General features: G+C 39.2%; 1 protein-coding gene across 5 annotated transcripts; it reads right to left on the reverse strand.

Moving 5' to 3' along the window:
• Positions 1 to 1,565: 1,565 nt before the first annotated feature.
• LOC122980512 lies at positions 1,566 to 12,331 on the reverse strand. 5 transcript variants are annotated; one of them, XM_044348603.1, is made up of 14 exons: positions 11,900 to 12,331; positions 11,417 to 11,552; positions 9,780 to 9,925; positions 6,557 to 6,652; positions 6,341 to 6,430; positions 5,633 to 6,215; positions 4,592 to 4,658; positions 3,594 to 3,680; positions 3,429 to 3,488; positions 3,219 to 3,329; positions 2,612 to 2,721; positions 2,405 to 2,511; positions 2,182 to 2,263; positions 1,566 to 2,093 (listed from the first exon to the last, which is right to left on the reverse strand). In XM_044348603.1, exons 1-14 carry the CDS (start codon positions 12,170 to 12,172, stop codon positions 1,843 to 1,845), a joined length of 2,199 nt encoding a protein of 732 aa, XP_044204538.1. In that variant the 5' UTR covers positions 12,173 to 12,331; the 3' UTR covers positions 1,566 to 1,842. The 5 variants fall into 5 exon arrangements, with proteins under 5 accessions (XP_044204538.1, XP_044204529.1, XP_044204546.1 ...); XM_044348594.1 differs by having other exon boundaries at positions 4,592 to 4,661; positions 9,780 to 9,922; positions 11,900 to 12,330; XM_044348611.1 differs by having other exon boundaries at positions 3,219 to 3,314; positions 4,592 to 4,661; positions 11,900 to 12,330.
• Positions 12,332 to 14,248: the final 1,917 nt, after the last annotated feature.

Here is a 14,248-nt window from a genome sequence, read left to right on the forward strand (position 1 = left end):
CTGTCCAGCGGGATTTCTTGAAATTAACAGTTCGTTTTCTTCAGGATTAAAGGACGGGTTCATATTTTTTCCAACTGTGTCTGAAACAGGATTTTGTTGCCACAATCATTCCTCCTGTTCATACCGACCATTGGCCCCCAGCACATACAATGTAAGTGATGGGGGCCTCCTTCTGTGCAAAAATGTATTTAAAAGTTTATCTGAAGCTAATATGAAGCTTCAGCCATCTAAATGAAACAAATTAAGTACATATATGTCAACATTACAGTCTTTTTATAGCCAAAGTTCCTCTATTTGTTACCGTCCTTCCGCCCCGCTCAACAGGGAACACTGTCCGAGGAAATGTAAAGAGGGAATTTGATGCTAAAAAGACTCTACATGTGGCAGATACCCACTTAATATGACTAATTTAGACTGCTGAAGCCTCATGTAAGCTTCAAACTTTGCACAAAATGACTGTGTGGACACACATGGATTTTGGCCCCTATCATTTACATTGAAAGTGCATTTGAAGGGGATCTTTTAATAGCCAGTGTGAACAGCAAGGAAAACCTCTTTCAGTGTTCATATGGACACCTGACTATTGTTTTAAGACACACTTAAAAAACTGTGAACCTATCCTTATGGATTAAACATATCACAAAATGTTATATTCTGACATTTGATTATTTCCGAGAAGAATGACAATTTTACAATAATATATTGTAAAAAGTAACTACATTAAGTCAGTAAAAATAATAACACAACTTTAAACCCTACACAAAACATTTACAAAGTAAAATTTGAAGAAAACAGTTTCTGAGAATAGGTGCACTGGCCTGTCAGACAGCAGCTGTAATTGTTGAGGGTTAATATGTAGATGTAGATATTTACTAAATTGGGGTGTGTTGTTTTTTATTGAATAAAATAATTGTCAGTCTGGTGGCTAAACATATTTTTGTCACTAATGCGTGTTTTAATTCATCAGTAAGAGTCACTGAAATGCTTTTCCCCCTCATTTCAGCATTTGTAATTTGCCTGCATGAGCACATTGAGGGAAAGTTTATTTACACAGCAGATATTTTGACTAGTCAATCGCGGGTGTAACTAAAAGTATAATCACCTGTTAACAGAGCAATCATTAATGTCAATACTTGTGCTTTTCCTACAAAAATGTTTCAATGTCTGCTCTTAAAAAGGTCAATCAATTTGATTCAAGAACCACAAAGAAAGAAGAGTGCTGTGATACTATACAGTTCACCAAAATGCAGGTTATGAACATTTATTGAGGATGGAAAACATGCTTTTCTTTTATTCAACTTGGTTCCCCCTTTATTACCAGTTTTACTGGGGGTTGGGGCTTGCAGGGACAGTTTGGGAACCACTGATGTAGACCAACTTTTATCAAACAACCATTGTTTTCCCCAAGTAGCTAACTAAACATTTCTTTGCTGCTTCACAGTGCTTTGCAACTTTTAAAAAAAATCAGACTCAACAGTGCTCAATCCCATTAAAGCTCAACGAATCATAGAGAAACCTTAAACCAGTATCATGCATTTGAATAACAGAAATTAAGAACTTGAGAATGGGTTTTAAGAATTTATTTTATTGAATATTACAATAAATATGTACATTTTAAATAAAGTGTAATCGACAGGCTAGTGCCAAATCTTAAAAATAAATTGAGTTTTTTAATTGAACTTAGTAAAAGAGGTATCAGGTGCTATGTGCAGGGCTCCCATACTGTATCCATGCTAGAAGAACCAACAGACTTACAGTGACCTGCACAGTCACTTAAATGTGCAAATAATGCATGTAATTCATTTGTTCACTGGATGTTACACAATTATTTCTCTTGGTACGCTAAAGTTTGTTGTGTGTTTGTTGTGCTGATGTAAGTTCAAGGATAGTAAAGCAAGAGAGAGGAAAAGGTACAGAGAGGGTTTGTGAGGTGGTTTGGTTGGACGGTGTTGCATATACTGCAGGGCTCTGGACGCTTGATAAGGACAACAGGTTGTTGCTGATTTTCTGCACTTCAGAAGTGTGGATGACATCATAGGCTTCGGGTGTCACTGCGGCTGGAGAAACTTTATGGAAAAGTTGCTGCTGGCCAGCTGAAAATCAACACACAAGCTCTTAAAATAAAATTGATAACAATAATTAAAAATTGATAACAATAACCATAACAAACAATGATTTTACCTGTTACTAATGGTAATGAATTTCCAGGAGAGCCGATGAACTCAGTGTTACTTGTTAATTGGGGAGAAGCCATAATGAAGCCCTGGGAATAGAGAAACAGAGTCCATAATTCAATATACAGTACTAGTGTCCACTTTATATTACATAACAAGCTAATTATGACAGTTTTCATCTGTTATTCAAGTCTTTTCTTATAAACTAATGCCATAAATAATATTATTACTTGGCTATTGAAGACAAGAGGCTGTGGAGATTCTTCTTTCAGCTTAGGTGGTGTTGCATTTGTCTGAAGGGGAGCAGGGTCCGGCTTACAATCTATTTGGTCAATGCCTGTAAGAAAATACAAAAAGACCAAATAAGGCACTTCAACAGGTTGTAAGGTAACTGACACCATCAACACCGACATGTTCTCTAATATGCTGTGACTTACTCAACTCTCCAACATCATCTTCAACTTTCACATGAACATGTGAAGTCTGTTTCTGCCACGGCTCGAGCTCCTCCTCTTCACATTCCAGTAAAAGTTCAGACATTTTAGACCTGTAACAGAAAACAACAGCCTCTGACACACCAAGTTTACATAATATACAAAAACCAAATACACATTTTTACTCTCACATCTTTGTATTCTTCAACATGTTTTCATAAACATTCTCCTAACCATGTATAAGTGTAGACAAGTAGAGGTGGATAAATGTCCAATTTAAACAGTGCAACTTAGAAATGTATCCACTTCTCTCTATTATCTAGGTATATACGTAAAGTTTTGACTTTTATGCTGCCCCACTTTTCCTCTCTATGATGAAATTAGAGAAAAAATTAATTCAAGACAGGAGGAAATACAGGACGCAGAAATAAATTCAGTGTGCCAAAATGGTGGATTAAAAACTAAATATATATGAATTCAGGCCAATAAACATCTAGAAGTAGTCGTCTGGTAGCAAAAGCAACAGTTTGTTCTAGTCACAATATTCAAAGAAAGTACACATTTAAATTTCATTTTTTTAAGATCCACTTTACTGAAATCGAATACATACCTTTGAGGAATTACAGGTACGTAGACGTCTTCATCACAGCTGTCATCTGCTCTTGGAGCACTCAGCTTAGCTGTTGCTGCGACATTGTCCACATCCCTATGCAAGTCAGATCTATTAGATAAAAACAATCTTATACTAGAATCAAATCAGCAAAAAAAGCAAAAGTTGTGATATTATCTGTCCTGTACAGCAGTAGTAGTATGAACTTACTCTCTGTTCTTCACACTGTTGAATTCGTCGTTATCAAGAGTGACCTCCATCTCCTCAAAGCTGCAAATTTAATTGAATTAAATATAGTTAGAGTGTCTTGGGAACATTGATACATTACTGACAGACATACAAGTCCACAAAATGTGCAAAAAGATCAATACTAACCTGTCCTGGAGACAGTCCACCTCTGATGTCATGGGTGTAGAATCAAACTGATGTTCATCATCATCATCCTGCTGACACTGTTTATCTCTGAAGACATGATTAAAATCCTTGTTTACCAACAAATAAACATATTACAACTCATTTTATAACATTTCAAAAGTTATTAGAGCATTTTGCAGTAACAGGTGTGTAATTGTTTGTGTGGCATGCAGGTGGTGAGCACAATACAAACACCTATAAAATACAATGCCATCAAATGCAAAAGCCATTAATAAACAGCATTCAATGCAATACAATAGTATCTGGGCCTCTGTATTGTATTGTATGGAATCAAATGCTATTTTGTATCCATCCATCCTGAAATTGATGTTGTTGCTATCTAAAACAATACTGATGCCAAAAGTCTCACTGCATGTCAGTAGTTCTCTACCTGAGATGTTCATTTTTTTTATGTATTTATATTTTTTATATCAATATATTGGTTTTTGTAGACTGTAAAGAAGGGTACAAGTAGTACAAAGGTGCGTAAGAGTGCAAAGGGTCTACAACGATGGGCAACCACGCACTGCCATCTGAAATATTTGGTAGCAAATGTCATCATAATCATGACAAAACTCAACAAATTACCATTATTATTACCACTACAGTTCTAGTAGCATGATGTACTGAAGTTCTGCATGTGGTTTGTCCAAGTGATGTTGCCATACCCCAGCAGAAGCTGTTGCTCGACTGCTGTGGGTCTGTGGCGCGTGCATGACTCAGATCAGGCAGCAACACTCCCCCCTGTAGCTCTGGCAAACCAATCATTGCTGACTGATGTGAACACATCATTACTGGTGCACCAGCGCAGGAATATCACGTTTTTCCCCCCAACTTTATTATATTTATTACACTCATGGAGGATACATGTTCCAGACAGTTTTTTATTATAAAAATTGCTGTAAATATACTTCACAGTATAAAAATGTAAAATAAATAAATTTGGCATGTTCCCTCACCTTGACAATGACGATAGCGTTCCACTCCCTCTCCTCTTCGACTTGGCCTTAATTTCCTTCAGTGGATCTTCTAAGTAAAAACAAGAAAACAGTTAAAAGTTATATACTGAGCTTTTGATTCCTGACTCGGACTGATTAATAATGGAAATTTTCATACTGTGGTCTTATTGGCTAAATCAGTAACCAATTTCAGGTGTTTACTGTAGTAAAGAGACAAATACAGTTTGAGAGGAAAAAGCTGACATAAAAAATAAGGAAAAAACACTGCAAAATGGTAAAATCACATATTGGCTAAGCTGAATAGCCATGTTCATTACAAAATAGGGTAATAAAAAATACAGGCTACGATAATCTGACAATGTTCAACAGTTGGGTGATTGTGTCAAAGCAGTTACATATGCCAAAAGAAGTGCTGTAAGGAGTTTGAAATATGTTTGTTTGCATTTACCAGGCAAGATGGGTCTAAAAGTTGAGTTGAATTCTGGGAAGTGTAGGATCCAGTGTTTTAGGAGCTTGAGCTGTACTAGGGCCTTAAAGTCAAAAAATCTCAGCTGCTGCTGCATCAATCTTTATATTTGGAAGTGCTTCACCATAACTGTGGTTCACTTTTTTAATGGCTGTTGTTTCTAAATTGTATAAATCTCATTTTCCCTCATTTCTCTGAGTGCATGTTCTTTTCTTTTTATCCTTTATCGTCATGTCCATATGTATGCTATGAACTTAATCATTACCAAGTACCTTTCTGATATTAAACAAACACAATGATTAAGATACAGTATTTTTGCCAATGATAATTTACAGGTAAATGTGTGATGAGTTGAGCATTATTGAGTGTCTTCACTGGCATAAAGGCCATTTTGTAAGCAGGACCATGAATACAATCTGCTTTATAAATCCACACAAAAGGAATCTGCCTCTGTGTGTGCACAGAGTTTTAGTTAAACCTACAGAGTTTATGTATCTGGTCCCTGAAAACAAAATGGGACAAAAAGTTGAAGTCTGACACCTTTGTGAATCCAGGAAAATCACAGCAACCATCACCTGAAATCTGATGAGGCAGAGTGCCTTCCAGCTGTTGACTGACCTCCAAGATCTTGTCCCATTCTGTCCTGTTCGTTTCTGGGTTGAGGTATGCTTTCTGAATTTCAAAAAAGGTTTTGTGCCCCATGAAATTCAGGTGCAGATGTTTGGCCCATGTCTTAAACTGTGTAAAGCTGCCTCCAGAAAAAGGAATGGAAAGAGCTGTAAGAAGATGGATTTCAGGAAACGCATCCCAAAGGAGAGGAGATGACATCCATGTGCCCCTGTGTCCACCAAGGCAGCTCCACGCCACCTTTGTCTGTGCACCACAGTGAGACATGTTTTTTTTGGTTATTGGCTTTCCACAAGTCTGGCACTTTTTGAACAACTCCATCAAACAGCTGTTGTTCACAATAGTCCTTGACCCACTCAAGTCTTTCTCTGTGTTCTCATCTGATTTAGATGCTGTTGTAGAGCTTAATTCAGTCTCTTGGTGGGAGCTCTCATTCAGACAATCCTTAGATGCCGCCGCACTGCACGAACCTTCCCTGAGTTCAGCTGGAGGAGGGGATGGGGATGAGGTGCTCGGAGCTCCTGAGGCAATCTGGGATAGGAGAGACAGATATAAAATGGGTTAGAAGTAGCTGTGCATGCAACGTACTTAGTGTTGACTTCATGTTAATCTTATTTACACAGACAAAAAATATCAATATCACATGTTATACTTACAAGAACTGGTACGGAGGGCAAAGGTGACGCTGTATCCACATCAGTATCTTGAACACCCGAGAAAGAAGCTTGTGAAGATGTACTTGGACCCTTGAATAAAAACAGATATTGTAAGGCCAGTGGTGCAATGTTCTCATAACACAGATTAATCACATGCTAACCCATGATATCAAAACATGAAATATTAGGAATATAGCTTTACTGCCTCATACTTACTGAAGTTAACACAGAGGTCCTGTTTGACTCTGTGTCCACACTGGAACCTGAAAACACTGAGGTGGATGCCTTTGCAGCTGTACTGGGAGTGTTCACCTAATAAAAAAAAAAAAATTAGAAATGATATAAGCAGTGGAAGTTAATTATGATACCATTTTCCACCTGACAGTTTCCACTCAGTTTTCGTTTGGAACATGAATGGGCACATGTTTCTTATGCCAACTTGAATCAACAGTTCAGTGCGTCAAGTAAACAAAATACTTTTCCCAGCCTCGGTTCATGTATCCAAGTCACAGAGTTAAGTGTTTGCTTTTCCACTAAAACCAGTACCCAGTGAGCTCTGGATAACCCAGGTCATGTAACAACATTTTCTTGAATCACAAGTACTCATGAATCCCTACAGTCATCCATATTGCTGCGCAATAAAAAAGATTTTAGACATGTCTGAAGTCATGCCACTGTTTCCTAACCAAAACAAAGATGATATATGTCCATGGCATGCTAAACTTGCAGGACTTAAAACGTTTTATAATCATTTATATTTGATTGACCCTCAGATCAGCAGTAAATGTTGTCAAATTGCCTTAGCACTGTGTTTATCTCATTATTAGACTCAATTGGCTTCTCAATTGGAGTGTAAATAAACAACTCACTGTTTTAGCCAGAACCTCGACCTTGTTGATTGATTCAGGCATTTTAGCCAACTATAGACCTATATCTAACCTTGCCTTTCTCGCTAAGATCCTTGAGAAAGTAGTCGCCAATCAGTTGTGTGACTTTCTACACAACAATTGTTTATTTGAGGATTTTCAGTCATTATTTAGGGCGCATCACAGCACATAGCATCATAGGACTGTTGACCACACTGCATGCACTTTAGAGACGGTCCCTAACTTCAGCCCCTCATTTTCCTTGTATACTGTCGACTCCGCAAGGTTTCCAAAGCAGTGCACATCAACGACGGGTCGTGAGGTAAAAAAAAAAAAACCTGTACAGCATCGGTCAAGCTTTATTCTGTAATGCACAGCAGATCTAGTGGGGATTGGTGATCTCATTCAAAAGTTATTGAGGATTAACGCGGCCTAATGTCTTAATATCCAATATCAAACTCTCTACACCAGGTCGACTGTCTCACCTGTAACATTACGCGTTTAGTTTGGGGGGCGACTCTTTGTCAGTTTGCATCGCTCCGCATCTTTTCATTGGAAACCGATAATAACTCACTCCACTGCGACGTTTTCTCTTGTGGTCCTTGAACGCCGGTACGATGCACCATTATTAGCTAAAGTCCGTGTAAAGCAATGATAAGTAGTTTCTGTGGACTACCTACTATAACTATAACAGAAGCACACAATGCAACTTACACTCACTGATGGGCTCGTACCGCCGACGATGGTACCAGATGTCGGCGGGACGGGAGGATGGACGCCGGGGAGGAAGATAGTCGGTTCGGCTCCGTTCACCAGTAACAGCGGATTATCCGTGAATCCCATCTGTCTCTTGTGAAAGTTTGTAAAACAACCCGGTGTGAAATGATCACTGCAGAGGCGGGTGTTGCTGGTCATCCTCAGCTCTCCATCAATGCGGCTCTTCACAAAATCAATCCATCTCTTCTTCAACTCGTCATTCTTCGGAAATTTAAATAAGGAGACCGAGTTCTTCTTCTGGCATCCAGGGAGGATGCATTTGCGGGCCGCGGGCATAGCTAGCTAGCAAACTGTGGGCTGTAGTGAGTGTAGAGACTCGCGATTGAGCTTAGTGTTCCCAACTTCCTGAAATAGAAATACGGAACACCGGCGGGGGGTTGGGGGAGGTCCCTGACATCCATGGGTAGGTCTAGAGGAGGTCTGGAGGGGGAGGGGGGTTGTAGCTATCATGAGGGTAACCTCGAGTCTGAAACATGGATGTGTAAAGAGAACTAGATACAGTGTTTGATTTTGAAACAGTAGCCTCGTGTTGTTGTTATTTAGCCTTTCTCATGCTATTGCATAGTTAAATCAATTCATTTTATTTTATGAAAAAAAGCCCCCTCTAAATTTTTAACAGCCCCCTCCTGGACCACCCCACACACCTTTGTGAGGTTTATAGCCTTGATATGACAGAGTCTTCAGTAGCTCATTCAGTTTTGAATGCTGCTGAGGTCTGGTGTTTATGAGCAATGACGCACTGCTTTCAGGCCTGCAGGTATCTCCAGCAGTCCTGACCTTTTGTGTCAGCAAGGGTTGGGAGTTTGAAATAAAGATAAATGTTTGGGTTGTGCCACAACCCTGGTTTCAGGAATGAGAGTGAGAGTTTGTACAATCAGGCCTCGCTGACACCCATTCAGGAGCTAAATTCCAGGTACTAGAGGAAGTTGTACAGTCTGTGATAGTATATATACTGCTGGGCAGGCTCAGTGACATAGGCTCAAGGGGTGATATACTGCAAAATACAGTGAGATTTACCTGGCGGTGATATGCTTAATCAGCATGGTGTGAACTCATTTGCTAAGGGCTTGAATGTGACAGATGTTCATTTGTATCTAAAAGTCCTGCACCACAGCTTTAAGATCCCCAAAACTAACATGATCTTTGCAGTCTATGTAATTTCCAACATGTGAGTCATACGATTCATACTTGTATGTTAGTAGCTGGAAAATACTGGGTCACACTTGATTGAGGTCTAAAACTGTAGTTATGTAAGTCAAAGTCTTTGTTGGTTTTCAGTGTGTTCGCTGCAATGCTTTTACACTGGAGTTACAAGTCTGAGGAAAGTGTTGACATTATTGTGACCCTTAAAATGTCGGTTTTCTTTAATTGATTTTACCTGTGAAGAGTTCAAGCTACTGTAACTACAGGGTCTTCAAGCCTGTTTGTGATAGTTGAGTAATTACGGGTGTGAGGGCTGGAAAATAATTGGCAGTACTATTGTTTTTTTATGACAGCGTTACAGGTCTTACTATTGATGTGATGGGGGAAAAAAATCAGTGATTCCTGGACTGAGGGGGCACAGAGCCATTTCAGGTCATGAGACCAGGAGGGAAAATGTGGACTTAAATTGAAGTTGAATAGAACTTTTACACATTGCAGACATTTGACTTGTCAACCACAGGTGTAACTAAAAACATAATTAACTGCTGACAGTTTGTTCTTCAGTCTACGATAGCAGAGTAAAAATAACAATGATTAGTAGCTGTACTTGTAAACCATCTTAGTACTAAATAGAGCAGACACTGACAGCTTACCTCTATTCGGCTTCGCTTCTCCCGGGGCTCTCCCTCACCATGGCCGTTGTCACTTCCAAAGAGAGCGGGCACAGCAGATGTCATCAGCAATTTCTTTATGGCTCCTCGTATCATCTCTGATTGCATGTCCCTGTTGTAGTCATCTGCTGCAAAATGCAAAGAGCATACATGAAGATTTCCCAGCACTGATATTGGTGTGTTCTCGTCATATTTGGGGGGTTTTATCGCATGGAGTCATTCTTTGCACTGTTCAACATCTGTTGGTAATTGGTGGTAGCTTATGCTTGCTCCCTCCTCGCTCTTCTTTCTGTAGTTGTCGCATCCAGGCACCATACAACAAGAAGGCATTTTTGTTGTCAACAAAACTAGTTCAATTCAATTTATGTATTTTTTCATTTTTCTGATTGAAGAATGAAGTATTTTAGATGCCTTTCTCACTTTTTGTACACAAAGTTGCATTTGAAACGCCCAACTCCACAAGCTGGGCAGGTTTTGGAAGGATTGGGAGGTTGGGCATCAGAAGCTCACCTGCAATGATCCTGGTATATGTGGGCACTGCCGGCATGCCTCCGCAAGCAGGAAAACTCAGCTTTCTCAATCAATATAGCACGCACTGAGGAATTTATTTCTTCAACCGACTACATTTACCATCAAAACTGATTGCACATAAAACAAGTAGGTCTATCTGTGGACTCGCAGCATCTACATGACACACCCACTTGGTTAGATTTAGGAATGAGCAGTGAGATGGTTAGGGTTAAAGTTAGGGGTCAGGGAGTGTGTGTCATGTAGTAAAGTGGGTGTGTCATGTAGGTCTGCAAGACTGCAGATAGACCCTTCTCACATAAAATGTGGCAAGATTTCCTGTTACCAATGGCAATAGTCACTTTTTAAAAATTTTTTTTGTACAGAGTTTGTCTATAAACACAATTTCCCCAGTCTGATAATGATCGTTTTTATTTTAGGGTTACCATCTCTTTTCAGATGGTAGCTAGTTTACTTACCTCCCCAAATACAACAGTAATGTTCATTCACAACCTCATCCATATATATATTCTAAGTTGCTGAATCATTGGTACCTACAATGAGAATGACAATACCAGCATCCTGAGTCTTCTACCTACATGGGAACCTGTCTATTGTTCTCACCAGATAATGACAAAATAATTCCTCCTGTGTTGACAAAGGTTACACATATGCGATTAAATTGGAGGGGCTTTAAGGCAGTGGCTCTTAATCAACATGTGCTGCAAACCATCTATGGCACATATCTGCAGCTCTTTGGGGAAATGCAAGAGCCAGTCTTGAACAAGTCAGCTATAGGAAGAACAAATGAACAAGATGTTTCATAATAACCTTACAGTATTTGTCACATTTTGCCAGATACATGCCCAAGCCTCTCCTGCAGATACACATGTACCTTTACTTCTCCTTTAGTTGTTACAGACACCTGGCCTATTGCAAAAGAGAGTGTTCGTGTAACTAAAGCTATAACAACCCTCTATTCACACAAATGTTCAGCAGTATCAGGGAAATTAATATAAAAGTACAGCACAGTGACACATATACCACTTATTAATTTGCAACAGAGAAAATCCCACCAATAAATGTAATAGAAACAGCAGGTAGACACTCACCCTGGCTTCTCTTGGAAGGTTTCACTTTGGCTTGTACAGTGGCAGGATGCAGACCCACCGGGCACGTCTGACACGCAGTTTCTTTCACTGCAGGGTCGCTCTCAGTCTGACATGCAACCTCCCTAAAAACGCGGCTCTGGAAACGAGAGTATGTCGTTATAAGACAGATATCTGTTTATAGAGACTATTATTTAGGAAATGGGCTCAGTAATGGCATTTTGCATGTGGTAACGTTATAATAATTTTATAATAGCTAACGTCAAATCAGTGTTCGCTTGCATAACGTTAACTGGAGGGTAAAATAATGACAACGTTAATATTATAGGATGAACAGAATAATGATCAAATTACTTACTGTCGTCGGCAGGGACCGCTGTAAATTATCACAGAATGTGCGTTTTTCGGCACACAATTTTTGGATAGTTGGCAGGACAATAACGTTAGCGTTACAGCGTTCAACTTAGGTCCAGTTCGCACACTCACCGGGGTAGGAAAGGGTAGAAAGTTTGCAGGGTTGGGAACCGCAGAAGGAGTGAGGCGAAGGTGGCAGGTTGACACAAATCCCAACTCGACCTCCATGTAGTTGGAATAGCACTCTCGTGAAAAATGCAGATTGCAGATGTACATAGCAGCGGTGTTGCTGTCGAGGGACCGTCCTGCCATCTGCAACCACCGCCGAGCCATATGACGGTCTGAAGGGAAAGAATGAAGTCCGGTGGTGCTTTTACAGCCGTCAAAAGCACAAGTCCGAACCATTGCGCCGAAACTGAAAAACACCAAGTAAGTAGGAATATGCTTCTTGGTAGAAAGTACAATAAAGGCGCAAGGTTATTGAGGATATCAAAACATAGCGTAAACTACTGTGAATGATGTGTCCCGTTAGTCTCGATCGCATCTATCGTCTTTCCCCGTTTAGATGAAACCACGCCCACTTCCGTATGACGAAAGCCTCGACGGCCGCGTTACTATGGAAACCACGCTCCAAAACAACGCTATTCTCCCTCAAATCTGTGTGTACAAATGCATAGTATTACATTTATTACAGGTAACAACGTACAAAAACAAACTTATAAGTTACTGCTATCACATCAGGATACAATAAAGGAGAAAAACTTTATCATAAATACAAGTGGAAATCTTTAATGCAAATCTTTCTTCATGCTACTCTGTCCAGCTTGTTTTCAGTCAGTCAGGTTGCAGAATAGTGCAGGAACAAACTCCCCAAAAGGCCCTTAGTTGACCTTGACATGACCTTGTTTTTCATAACTTTGACATGTTCCCATCATGAAATAGATGGTCATAATTTTTCTTTTTACTGCAAAAGTCATTGAATACATAAATGAAGTGTTTCACCACATATCCACCAAAAAAAAGTTCTTGGTTATGGTCTTTTTTTAGGGGTCCAAGCAGCAAAGCAGGTGGAGTCCTATTGTTTTTATCATTCTTCTTCTTATTATTCTAATTATTATTTTTCTCCGCTAAAATTGTTTGTGCAGCAAAAACTGTAAGACCCAGAAACAGCAGCTGCACTGTTTTAATGTTTACTGTATACATTTTTCTGCATGCTTTATGGTATGACACTTTCAGCCTGCCAGCAAGTATGTCTTCTTTGTGGGGAGAAAGGAAGAAAGACATCATTTTTTAGTTGAACATTTAAAATTGTTTTGAGACCATCCAAAGTTGGATTTTTCACAAATGGGTTGCTCTTATTTCAAGAGGCTTGTCACATATTGCATATAATGCAACTGGTCAATGTCTCTGTTTCTTCCTCAGCGCTTGCCATAATTTAACTGTATCTATAACAAAAAAATTGTGTCATGAGATGCAGTTACCATCTGTCCGATCTGCCCAGCACAGCCCTGGGGATCATGGCATAAACCTCACAATGTTTGATAGAAGTCTGCATTTCTAAAATGTTGAGGTTTTGGTAGACCTTTACAGCAGAATCAGAATCCTGTTCTGATAAAATACAGCAAAATAGTGATGGTGATCTGAGAAAAAAAACTAGTCAATGACCATAACAGTAACTTGGAATGACTTGAAAATAGATTTCATAACAACCTGGCATGATGCATTGGGATTTTTTGACAACACATTCATAAACAGTGATCATAGACTTGGTGGACTTAGACAAGTTAACTATCAATATATTGCATGTATCATATTAAAATGTTAATCAATGAAAGACTGAAGATCTTTAGTGGGGTCACACCCTTAAAGGAAACAGCAGATGTGGTAGAAATAGTCATTTATTCATAAAAAGGTACAAGATGGGTGCATAGTGTATATAAACAGTTTAAACACCCCAGCTAGTCTCTGTCAAAAACAATGACTTTAACAGCATTGGAAAACCTGTACTTCATGAGTTGTAAGACTGACACATACTGAATTATGTTCCTTCAGTTGCTGCCATGCCAATAAGTTAACATTACTAAAAGCCTTTTAACTGACTGCATTCCAGTTAGGAAATAGCATGCTAGCGGCTAATTCTTGATAAACAATAAATTCATCTAATTCAGTGACCATATCACTGTTTTCCAAACTACTGTAGCTTGAAAATGAGGAGTAAAATTGAAGTTGAATAGAACTTTATACACAGCAGATATTTAGATTTGTCAACCACAGGTGTAACTAGTTAACTGTTAAGAGAGCTTTCATTGTCATTAGTTGCACCTGTGCTTTTCCTGCAAAAATTGTCTGCTGCAAAAAAGGTCCATGAATTTGATTTGAGAACCACAGAGAGACGAATGCTTTATTCAACTTGACTCCCCATTTGTTACCAGTTTTACTGGGGGTTGGGGATTTTTAAGGGTTGTGTCACAGTTTTGGAAA

Source organism: Thunnus albacares, chromosome 1, assembly GCF_914725855.1.
Source record: "Thunnus albacares chromosome 1, fThuAlb1.1, whole genome shotgun sequence".
Classification (NCBI taxonomy): domain Eukaryota; kingdom Metazoa; phylum Chordata; class Actinopteri; order Scombriformes; family Scombridae; genus Thunnus; species Thunnus albacares.

Excerpts from the sequence above, each read along its gene's own strand:
- LOC122980512 (XM_044348587.1), bottom strand. The coding sequence starts at position 12,172 with ATGGTTCGGACTTGTGCTTTTGACGGCTGTAAAAGCACCACCGGACTT. Across the intron at positions 11,553-11,899 it reads TTCTACCCTTTCCTACCCCG|AGCCGCGTTTTTAGGGAGGT; the intron begins GTGAGTGTGCGA and ends TCTCGTTTCCAG. Across the intron at positions 2,264-2,404 it reads CTCTTGTCTTCAATAGCCAA|GGCTTCATTATGGCTTCTCC; the intron begins GTAATAATATTA and ends CTCTATTCCCAG.